Genomic DNA, 11,432 nt, shown 5'->3' on the forward strand with positions numbered 1-11,432 from the left:
CTTCCCCCCGACAGACACGCCTCGATTTCCCTGCTCCCGAAAGGGAAGAACACGCCGCCACTCTTGGAGAGCCCAAGAACGAGCAGATAGTTTCACTGAGTGCTGTCTCTTCTAACAAGATCGCGACGGAAGACTACTAGCTACGGCTGAAGGCGAACTGCCTGCAGGAGATGAGCCTGCCCCAGAGTTTGCAGCTGTGAAGTGACGGGCTCAATCCCCGCAGCACGGGCGCGGCGCGCCTGTCACCGGCGTCCAGGCGAGGGGCTACAGGTTCTCCAGGGGAGTTTGCTCGCCCCGTCCACCAGGCAGCGCGCGGATTGGCTGGCAGGCCTCGGGCCCCCGCGCGCCGCGCACGCTGTGATAGGTCGCAGACGCCGCGGGGGCGGGATCTACGCGGATGCGCCAGGACTCACTCGCTTATGCTGCGCTTCGATTCGGCGCTGGCCCCCTCCCAGCAGCGCGGCGCGGCGCTTGTTCTCGATGCGCTCGTTAACCGAGACGGGCTGGCTGCAAAGGCTGCGGACCGCGGTGCTCAGGCCGCCGGGGAGAACGCGCAGCCTGGCTCCAGCCGCCAGCACTCGCACTGCCGCCGCCATGTTTGCTCAGTCGGTGCCCTTGAGTACGCATGTGCAGAAAGTGTGCTTGCTGCGGGCTGTGCGCCTGCGCAGTGGGGAGCCGGGCACCGGGTTGCAGGTCGCGCCGTGGGCGGCGTGTCGGGGTGGGCGTGGGGTCGTGCTGGGGTTGAAGCAAGAGTGGTTCTCCGAGCTTGCCACTTCCTGGAAGCACAGAAGACGGACTGAGTCCTTGCTCTTCTTTGGTCACCTAATACCCGCTGGGTCGTCCCATTTCCATAAAATAAGTAGATATTGAGAAATAGCGTGTATTGGTGCCAATTTATATTTTATATTTAACCTCGCAACAGCTTGTTAGCCTGACTTCGTAGGTGGGGCAGATGAAGCTAAGAGAGGTGCAGCAATTCATCCCGAGCCGTGGGCAGCGGCTGACACCGTTCCTCGGGACACCCGCGCCCCCTACAGGTGGAGTCCCACCGGCATCCCATCCAGCTCGGGGCTAACGTGCACGTGGGAGGCAGCAGGTGACGGTCCGAGGCCTCTGGCTTCAGCCGGCCCCGCCTGGCTGTTGCAGACGACACTGGGGCAGTGAACTGGTGAATGGAAGATTCTCTCTCTCTCTCTCTCTCTCTCTCTCTCTCTCTCTCTCTGCCTCTCCCCCCCTCCCACAACACCCTCCCAGTAAATAAAATTGAAATACAAAAGAACCAAGAGTGATGATCAGTGGAGCCAGGATTGGAGCAGTCCTACTATGCACCATGTATTCAATAGAGGACCCTTACTTTAAAAAAATTAATTTATATTCCTGTATAGTTTTAAATTTACAAAACAAAAATTATGAAGAAGTATGCAGAGGTCACATATACCCCACACGCAATTTCCCCTGTTGTTAACATCTTACATTAGCATGATATATTTGTCACATTAAACCACACCCAGCTTCCCTTTTTTTTTTTTTTAATCCAAGCTCCCACCAAGCCTCATACCCACCCAGCCTCTAGTAAAGACTATTCTGTGTTCAGATTTTTTTTCAGCTCCCACATACAAGGGAGAACGTGTGATATTTTTCTTTTCAGTGTCTGGCTTATTTCACTCAACATGATGTCCAACAGTTCCATCTGTTTTGTTGCAAATGACAGGATTTCATTCTTTTTTATGGCTGAATAGTAATCTATTGTATAGATAAGCCACTTCTCTTTATCCATTCATCTGATGATGGACACCTTCCCCAATTCCATATCTTGGTTTCTGTGCACATGCTACAATAAACATGGTAGAGCATATTTCCCTGACCCAATGATTTCATATCTTTTAGATATTTACCCAGTAGGGAAACTGCTGGATCACATGGCAGTTCTACTTCTAGTTTTATAAGAAATCTCCACACTGTATTCCATAGTGGCTGTACTAATTTAAATTCCCACCAGCAGTGTGTAAGAGTTCCCCTTTCTCCACATCCTCATCAGCATTTATTGCTTTCTGTGTTTTTATAACAGCTGTGCACAGGGGTGAGGTGATATCTCATCGTGGTTTTGATTCGCGTTTCCCTGATGGCTAGTGATAACAAGCCTTTTTTCTTGTTTGTTGACCATTTGTATTTCTTCTTTTGAAAACTGTCTATTCAGGTCCTTTGCCCACTTCTTAATTGAATTGTTGTTGTTTTGGTTTTTTGAGTTTCTGATATATTCTGGGTATTAATCCTTTGTGAAATAAGTAGCTTCCAAATATATTCTCCCATTCTGTCTCTTCTCTCTGTTGATTGTTTTCTTTACTGTGCAGAAGCCTCTGAGTTTGATGAAATTCCATTTGCCTAGTTTTGCTTGTGTTGCCTGCATTTACTATTAGTGAGTGGTTCTCACAATGCAAACCTATTAAATAAGATATTATTCATGGCCGGCGCCACGGCTCACTAGGCTAATCCTCCGCCTTGCGGCGCCAGCACACCGGGCTCTAGTCCTGGTCGGGGCTCCGGATTCTGTCCCGGTTGCCCCTCTTCCAGGCCAGCTCTCTGCTGTGGCCCGGGAGGGCAGTGGAGGATGGCCCAAGTACTTGGGCCCTGCACCCCACGGGAGACCAGGAGAAGCACCTGGCTCCTGCCATCGGATCAGCGTGGTGCGCCGGCCGCAGCGCGCCGGCCACGGCTGCCATTGGAGGGTGAACCAACGACAAAGGAAGACCTTTCTCTCTGTCTCTCTCTCTCACTGTCCACTCTGCCTGTCAAAAATATATATATATATTATTCATGACACATGTTAAAGAACAGTAAGGGAGCGTTTATTCAGGACCCTAGTGATAGGCATAAGGACCACTGTGCTAGACTTTATGCAGCCAGAGAGTGAGATTGGGATCAACTCTGAAGGTAACAAAGGAAAGTGGGAGGGGAGGTGTCAGTGGATGGGAAGGTGCTGAGAGGAAATGGCAGGGATGGGAGGGAGTCTGGCTACACTCACCGGAAAGGATTCTTGCTGAAGGCGGACGGGGTGATCAGACACCACCTGGAGGGGAAGCAGGAGTGATAAAGGATGAAGACCCAGATCAGACATGGAGGGTGATCAGATAAAAGAAGAGAGGATTCTAGCTAAACTGACTTAGCGAGATTCTTGCTAAAACTGGACTCTACTAGGAATGACGTGGGAGCCCCAAGGTCAGGCCTAGTCAAGGAGAGAACTCGGAAAATCCTGACCGAAGTTTGCTCAAGGAGAGAGGCTTGTCGACACAGCAGCTTCACACTCACCTGTGGTTGCAAATATAAGTGCTCAGATTCTCAGACTCCTCCCCAGATCCACTGAATCAGAAACTCCAGGAGTGGGGCCAGTGATCTGTTGTGTTTTTTTTTTTTTTTTTGAAGCTCTATTTATTTTATTTGAAAGGCAGAGTTATAGAGAGGCAGAGAGAGATCTTCCATCTGCTGGTTCACTCCCCAAATGGCCACAACAGCTGGAGCTGAGCCGATCCAAAGCCAGGAGCCAGGAGCTTCTTCCAGGTCTCCCATGTGGGTGCAGGGGCCCAAGGACTTGGGCCATCTTCTGCTGCTTTCCCAGGCCATAGCAGAGAGCTAGATCGGAAGTAGAGCAACCAGGACTCAAATTGGCACCCAAATGAGATGCCAGTACTACAGGCGGCAGCTTCACCTACTATGCCACAGGCAATGGCTTCACCCACTACACCACAACACCGGCCCCAGGAATGTGTTTTAGCAAATGACATTTAAGATGTCCTCACACTTGCTAAAGTTTAAGAACCACTTCTCTAGGGGTTAACTGAACTGTTAAGAGTTTGTCTGTTTTCCCAGCTAACAGGCGGATCTTTAAGATAAAGAGCAAGCTGTAGGTTTCTCATTTTAGTCACAGAAAACAGCTAAGGTTGATCATTAACGCTTCCAAGAACCAGCTAACAAACCAGGGCCTTCCTAAAGTCCAAACTCTGACCTAGGACTTTAATGTTAACACAGTGCAATTCAGCAAACATTTGGAGCACAACCAAAGTCTAAAAAATTCCCTCTGTCAAGAACTGAACACCAGTACTGGTCGCATTTCCTGGAGTAGGAATTGTTTACCTGCATATCCAGGGGGCCTGAGTATCCAAGGATGACAGTCATCTTTTTGACTCCATGGTGGGAACTCTTGGTTCTGCATTTGGTTCCCTGCTTCACAGACCTCACCAACCCAGAAAGGTGGACAAAAGGTTGGCCTGGGAGCTCAGGGGAGAACTTGGGCAAGCCTAATGTGTTATCTCTGAGAAGGACACTGCATGCCAGGGTACAGGAGCAATGTGAGCCAAGGTGTGGCATGGTCACACACACACACACACACACTCAGCTGGGTCCCCAGAATGGTGGTAAATGACAAAGGTGATAATGGAATTAGAGAGTGAAGAATGTTACCATGTCCAGGAACTGGGATGTGATTTCAGCTGAGGACAGTGGGATTCTGTCGTCCTGCCGTGCCTTATGGGTTCCAGGCCTCAAGCCTGATTGTATTGAGATTGTTCAGCTTATGCTCACTGCACCTGGAACAAGGCCTAACACGTAGAAGCCTTTGCAATGTATTTATGAAATTGAACCAGACCAGCAAATAGACCACTCTGTGTGGCTCTAGATGTTTCTAGAGATTCCTGGCCACCTTTTCAGACTCTGCTATCATCTCCAGCCGTCCATCCTGATCCCTCTCTGCTGGGTGAGGGTAAGTATTTTTGCAAGGATGTTTTGCAAAAATCCCAGGGGCACTCACTGAACCTAACTGTTCCCGCCCACTAGTTCTCTCCTTTTTCTTCCTCTTTCCCTCCTTCCTCCTCCCTGTCCTAGTGCCCCACCCAGGCCGCTCCAGGCATAGTTCTCTAGGTTTCTAGTGTTGCTCTTCCCACCTGAATCCAAATGCCAGCCTGAAGTAAGTGGTCCCGGGAGGAGGGTTCAGCTTCTGGAGCACCATGTGCTCTCGGCTGTTTTCAGGGCCTTAGTTCCCTTTGCTGGTTGCTGTGTTTGAGGTTCCTCCGTTGTGAGACAGGAGTCACTCCATACGTCTTTAGCAGTTGTCTCCACTTGTAGGACAGTAGTACAGAAAATCTGGAGTCACAGCACCTGGGTGCGAGTCTTGCTTCTGCTCTGACTTCCTGGATAAAACAGGAGCCCAGCCCAGGGCCTCCGTGAAAGCTGAGGGGGGTGGTATGAAACCTCTGTGTCCTTTCTGAACGTCTCACTCACGATATGACGACTGCAGAAGAGCCCGGTCAGCTTGAGTTAGGTCTCTGCTCTGCCGATTAGCACCACGTGATCTTGAACAACTTCGCCTCAGTTTCCTCTTCTGTCAAATGGGAACGATCCTGGTTCTGCCTCATGCAGTGGTCAGCCTTCCATGTGGGCGTGCACCTAAAGTGCCTGATACAGTGCCTGGCCATTGTGAAATGCTCCTTAGAGGCTGCTTACTCGATGACCAGCTGTTTCCTGAGGCACACTGTCTCATCCACCAGAAATGCTCACGGATACTCCTTGGAGTGGAAGGAGAGTGACACAATTGAGGATATTTGCTCGCTTCCTCTTACAAAGAATGAGGCTACGTAGAGGACAGTGGCTGTGGGCATTTTCTGGCCATTCCAGCCTGGTCAGTGGGAGCTTTCAGTAAGGATAGGAAGGAGAAAATGGGCGAGGTCACACATATTTCTGCAAGGCCCTTGGAGAAGCAGCTGCAAGGGGGGAGTTAAGCATGCGAGCAGTCATGCATTAAGGAAGCCACCTGTACGAGAAGGGGACTGGCAGCTGGGAGAGGCGTGGAGAGCCCTGGGATCGCAAGCCCAGTCTGACCTCCAGCCGGGGAGAGGGGGTGGGCACATTTTCAACTCTTGTGCCTTGTTGGGAGAGTTCAGCAAGGCCATTAGGGAGTCCTGCAGCTGAAGTACTGCTGCCCCTGCTCGGCTGGGAGCAGCCAGGAAAGGTGTGGCCTCGAGCAAACGTAGCAGTGGATTTCGGAGCAAAAGCTTGGCTGTCACTGTAGTCCCGGAGTCTGCTTGCCATGGAGAGCTTTGGGTGGTTAGGGGTAGAGGGTGTGAAAGGGCCTATTTTAGACAGCAGCTGTCTTGCATGTGGGGAGAGGGACTTTTTTTTAATTTATTTTATTTTACTTATTTGAAAGACAGTTGCAGAAAGAGAAAGGGGGAGGAAAGGAGGGAGGGAGGGAGAGAGAGAGAGAGAGTCTTCCATCTGCTGGTTCACTCCCCAAATGGCCACAATGGCCAGAGCTGGGCCGATCCAAAGCCAGAGCCAGGAGCTTTTTCTGGGTCTCCCAAGTGGGTGCAGGGGCCCAAGCACTTGGGCCATCCTCTACTGCTTTTCCAGACCATAGCAGAGTGCTGGATTGGAAGTGGAGCAGCTGGGACTCGAACCGGCATCCATATGGGATGCCAGTGCTGCAGCCTGGGGCTTTAACCCACTGTGCCACAGTGCTGGCCCCAGATAGGCTTTTTAAGATTTTTGTTTGCACATTAATAACACATTTCTCTTCTTAGTGCTTGTTTAAAAACAAGAAAAATTAAGTACTTTAAATTCACATTTTTCTTGCTGAACCATGTTTCTCTGATGGCTGAGAATGGGCCATGAGAGCCCTGGCATAAATCCCAGTTAAGATTGTTATTACAGGGCTGGCATTGTGGCGTGGCAGGTGAAGCCTCTGCCTGAGACACTGGCATCCCATATGGGTACCAGTTTGAGACCCCACTGCTCCACTTCCAATCCAGCTCTCTGCTGATGCACCTGAAAAAGCAGCAGAAGATGCCCCAAGTGCTTGGGCCCCTGCATCCAAGTGGGAGACCCAGAAGAAGCTCCAGGCTCCTGGGTTCAGCATGGCCCAGCTCCAGCCGTTTGCGGCCATCTGGGGAGTGAACCAGCGGATAGAAGACCCCTGTCTCTCCCTCTCTCTCTCTCTCTCTCTCTCTCTTTCTCTCTCTCTCTGTAACTCTACCTTTTAAATAAGTAAATAAATCTTAAACACACACCCCTGGAACTTGCTGCTCCCCAGGCCACACACGTTTTTCCAAGCCGCCTTGATGAAGGCAGGTCTGGCTCGCTCCTTTCTCCAGAGCTACTCTTCCCGAGCTGCCCTGCCCTTGGAGTTTCCGGTTCCCCTCACTTCCCAGCACAGCCTCCTCTCCCGCCACGTCGGGCTCCCTTCTGCCCAGCTGCCCCCAGAAGCTCCCTTCCGCCTTCAACCCTGCTCAGTTTCAGCCACCCACACCCTGCACCCTGTAATCACTAAGCAGGGGCTGGAACCTGGCCATTTGCTGCACCTCCTCCTTTCCTGCTCCCTTTCCCACACCCTTAATACTGGACCGGCTCCATCCCCTCGAAATAACCCTTTAACTCCCTCAGTGTCTGTGTTCCACCTCCGCCTGCCCCAGCACTGTGGGTGCTCTCACCCCTTGCATTTCCATTCGGGCCACCATGCCCAGGTCCCATCGCTCCTGGATCACTTTGATTTGGCTCACGGATGGCTGGCTGCCGCTGCTGCTGGCAGACTTACAAAGAACCTATTAGGGCCGGCGCCGCGGCTCACTAGGCTAATCCTCCACCTTGCAGCGCCGGCACCCCAGGTTCTAGTCCCGGTCGGGGCGCCGGATTCTGTCCCGGTTGCCCCTCTTCCAGGCCAGCTCTCTGCTGTGGCCAGGGAGTGCAGTGGAGGATGGCCCAAGTGCTTGGGCCCTGCACCCCATGGGAGACCAGGAAAAGCACCTGGCTCCTGGCTCCTGCCATAGGATCAGCGCGGTGCGCCGGCCGCGGCGGCCATTGGAGGGTGAACCAACGGCAAAGGAAGACCTTTCTCTCTCTGTCTCTCTCTCTCACTGTCCACTCTGCCTGTCAAAAAAAAAAAAAAAAAGAACCTATTAGGTAGTTTTCATTCTCTCGAGCTGCCACAACAAACTACCACAAAATCAGTGGTTAACCAACAGAAATTCATTCTCTCACAGTTCTGAAAGCCAAGTTTGAAACCAACTTGTCTAGGGGAGAATTCTTTCTTTCTCAAATTTGTATTTATTTTCACTTTACTTGAAAGAGAAAGAGAGAGAGAAGCACTCCTCTCTGCTGATTCGCTCCACAGATGCCCTCAACAGCTAGGGCTGGGCCAAGCCAAAGCTAGGAGTCCAGAGCCCAATCCAGGCCTCCCACATGGGTGGCAGGAACCCAAACACTTGAGCCATCACCTGCAGCCTCTCAGGATGCACATTAGCAGGAAGCTGGACTGGAACCAGCACTCCAGCATGGGCTATGGGTGTCCCAGGTGGCACCCTAACCACTGGACCGAACATCAGCCTCCCAGGGAAGCGTCCTTTCTTGCACTTTCTGGTAGCTCTGGCATTGCTTTTTGGGGGGCAGGGTACCACCACCCTCACACAGCCTTCTCCCCTGGGTCTTATGTCGGCAATTTCCCGCTCCTTTTTCCTAATTTGGATGCTGGTTGTTGAGCTCGGGGCCTACCCTAAATCTAGGGGGACCACAGGCAGAAATCTCTAACTGAATTTGCATTTCCAGATAACATGGAGTTCACAGGAACCAGGACTTAGGTCTTGGATGTATACTCCACTAGGTCCCTGCAGATGCTTGCTGCTCCTTGCTGCTCCCCCCACCCATCCCCAGCTCCCCCCCTGCGTGTCCAAATCCTGTGCATCCAGTTCTAAACACCATCTCTTCCATGAAGCATTTCCACAGCTTTCCAGCTCTAAGTGCCTCTTCTGCTGCTGCATCACAGGTGCTTTCTGTTCCTCATTTATAGCTTTTTATCAGGGTCTGCCCTGTAGCAGTTCTTTGTAAGAGACTTAACACTTCTCTGGCTGCCTGGATTGCAGAAAGTGCCACCCAAGTATCTGGTCACCAGACTTCACTATGAAATCCTCAATCCCTGCACTGAACATGCTGCCCTGGCCCCTTTACTCCCTTTACTCTTTTTTTAAAACACAGATTTATTTTATTTATTTGAATAGGACAGAGTTACAGAGAGAAAAGAAGAGACAGAGATTTTTCACCTGCTGGTTCACTCCTCAAATGGTTGCATAGGCCAGGGCTGGACCAGGCCAAAGCCAGGAGCCTGGACTTTCATCGGGGTCTCCCACATGGGTGGCAGGGGCCCAAGTACTTAGGCCATCTTCTGCTATTTTCCCAGGCACCTTAGCAGGGAGCTGGATTGGAAGCAGAGCATCCAGGACTCGAACCACTCAGATTTGGGATGTCAGTGTTGCAGGTAGTGGCTTTACTGGCTGCGCCACAACACCAGTCCATCTCCCCTCTACTCTAAAGGTCCCTGATACTCTTCTTCCCTAAGCAGATCTCCATTTCCTTACCTCTTCACTTCTCCCTTTCCCAGCCTCTGCTCATCAGCCTGCCTTGGTCTGCCTCTACCAATCAGTCTTCCATATTGAACAGCATAACCCTGCCTTACGTACACAAGCCCCGCAGGCCACTGTCTGCCTCCCCTACACTCAGTGCAGTCTTCTGTGTGAGACTTTTTCCTACCTTTTTTTCCAGGCCTGCTAGATATCCTTAACTTTATAAAAAGAACCCTGCCTTCACCTTCTCGCTTTTCATGATGCCGTGCATTCCCTTCCTTCTAATACACAAACACCTTTCATCTCACAAAACTACTGTGCTCTTCGATTTGTTCCCATAGTTTCTCCCTGCCTCTATGACAGTACCTACTTGTTATAGCCATGACAATGAAGTCTTTAGGTTTTGCTGATGACCTCATCCTCCTAGCCCTGGTGTGCTCCAATTCTGTTTGAATTTATATATGGTAATGAGGTTGGGATGTATATTTTTAGAACTATGATATACTAGGTATGTCCAGCTTACATGTAGAACATATGGAGAGGGCGGTGCTGTGGCATAGTAGACTAAGCCTCTGCCTGCAGCACCAGCATCCCATATGGGCACCTGTTGGTATTGGGCTGCTCCATTTCTGATCCAGCTCTCTGCTATGGCCTGGGACAGCAGTACAAGATGGCCCAAGTGCTTGGGCCCCTGCACCCACGTGGGAGACCTGGAAGAAGTTCCTGGCTCCTGGCTCCTGGCTCCTAATCAGTCCAGCTCTGGCCATTGCATCCATCTGGGGAGTGAACCAGCAGATGGAGGACCTCTCTATCTCTCCCTCTCTCTGACCGTGGCTCTCTACCTCTCAAATAAATGAATAAATAAAATCTTAAAAAGAAGAATAAGGAGAAAGAAGAAGGAGATATGGAAGAGGGTGTGCATTCAAAGAGCTCTTGAGCACACAGGAACTGTTCCAGCCTTGCCTTTGGAATATACCACTTCTACCACCCATGACGGGGCCTTTCCCTTTTCAGCCAAACTAGCCTTGGTGTTTTCCTCCATTTCTGGATACTGGCGTTGCCTTTATGCCGAAAAGCAGTCGTGATACAGGAAATGCTCTTTCTTTGTCTTCCTCCTGCTTCTTCCTCTGCCTCTTCCAGCTGCTTAGGAAATGCTAAGACAGGAGTCAAGGCACAAGGGTAAGACAGGTTTCTTTTCATTAGTGCCTTCTCCCCTTCTGTTCTGTTTCTTTTAAGATTCCTGCTGCATTTCTGAAAGGCTATATGAATTATTCTAAGTTCACAATCATTTCTATTATAATGGGTGATTTTTGTGCTTTTAATATGAATTATGCTGTTCTAAAGTAATTGAAGGTTAACATCCAGAAACTGGAAAAAACATCAGGTATTCACACAGGACTCCTCCCTGGACTGTGAGCTTGTTTAGGGCAAGGACTCTATCATTTTTATGTCTATGCTTCCAGTGCTCAGCGTTCCTTCTTCATGGAAGGTAATCAATGAGGGAGTTTTGCTCTCCTACTCCGATTTCTCTGGGGAGTTGGGATTACCTGGCCCTCGGCTCCATCACAAGGCCGCTTCTTTTCCATGGAGCGCAGGAGAGCTGTGTAGTTTATCAAGGGTGGTGCGGACATTTGAGACAGACTCACTGGGCAACATAAAACATAATAAATGCTGGTGTTGTGGCACAGCGTATTAAGTTGCCACTCGCCACACCAGAATCCCATGTCGGAGTGCTGGTTCAAGTCCTGGCTGCTCCACTTTCAATCTGGCTCCCTGCCAATGAGTCTGGGAAGACAGTTGAAAATGGTCCAAGTTCTTCTTTTTTCTTTTTTTAATCTTTAAAAATGTAATTTAGATAATAGCATTCCTCTGCTCAAAATTCTATAAGATGTCTCATTTGATCCATAGGTACGGCCAAAGTCTATAAGGTGGCCAATGAGATCCTACATGATTTCCCTCCTGTGACAGTTCGATGGGCTAATAGGCAGTGAGATCAAGTCCCTGTTGGAATTAGAAAAGGGATAGTCCCTTTAAGAGTGTACAGTATGGGGATGG

The 11,432-nt window shown here is 50.3% G+C and overlaps 1 protein-coding gene across 3 annotated transcripts in view; it reads right to left on the bottom strand.

The window, feature by feature from the left end:
* Positions 1–608, bottom strand: part of PCCB (propionyl-CoA carboxylase subunit beta) — a 74,375-nt gene extending 73,767 nt beyond the window's left edge. For all 3 annotated transcript variants that reach the window (XR_016233291.1, XM_051859007.3, XM_051859006.3), the window contains exon 1: positions 414–608. Coding sequence is in view for 2 of the 3 variants with exons in the window: in XM_051859007.3 (XP_051714967.1) it covers positions 414–596 (183 nt within the window). In the remaining variant the exon portion in view is untranslated. The remainder of the gene's footprint in view (positions 1–413) is intronic.
* Positions 609–11,432: the final 10,824 nt, after the last annotated feature.

Source organism: Oryctolagus cuniculus, chromosome 4 (genome assembly GCF_051225735.1).
Source record: "Oryctolagus cuniculus isolate XC-2025 breed Fujian yellow rabbit chromosome 4, ASM5122573v1, whole genome shotgun sequence".
Taxonomy (NCBI): domain Eukaryota; kingdom Metazoa; phylum Chordata; class Mammalia; order Lagomorpha; family Leporidae; genus Oryctolagus; species Oryctolagus cuniculus.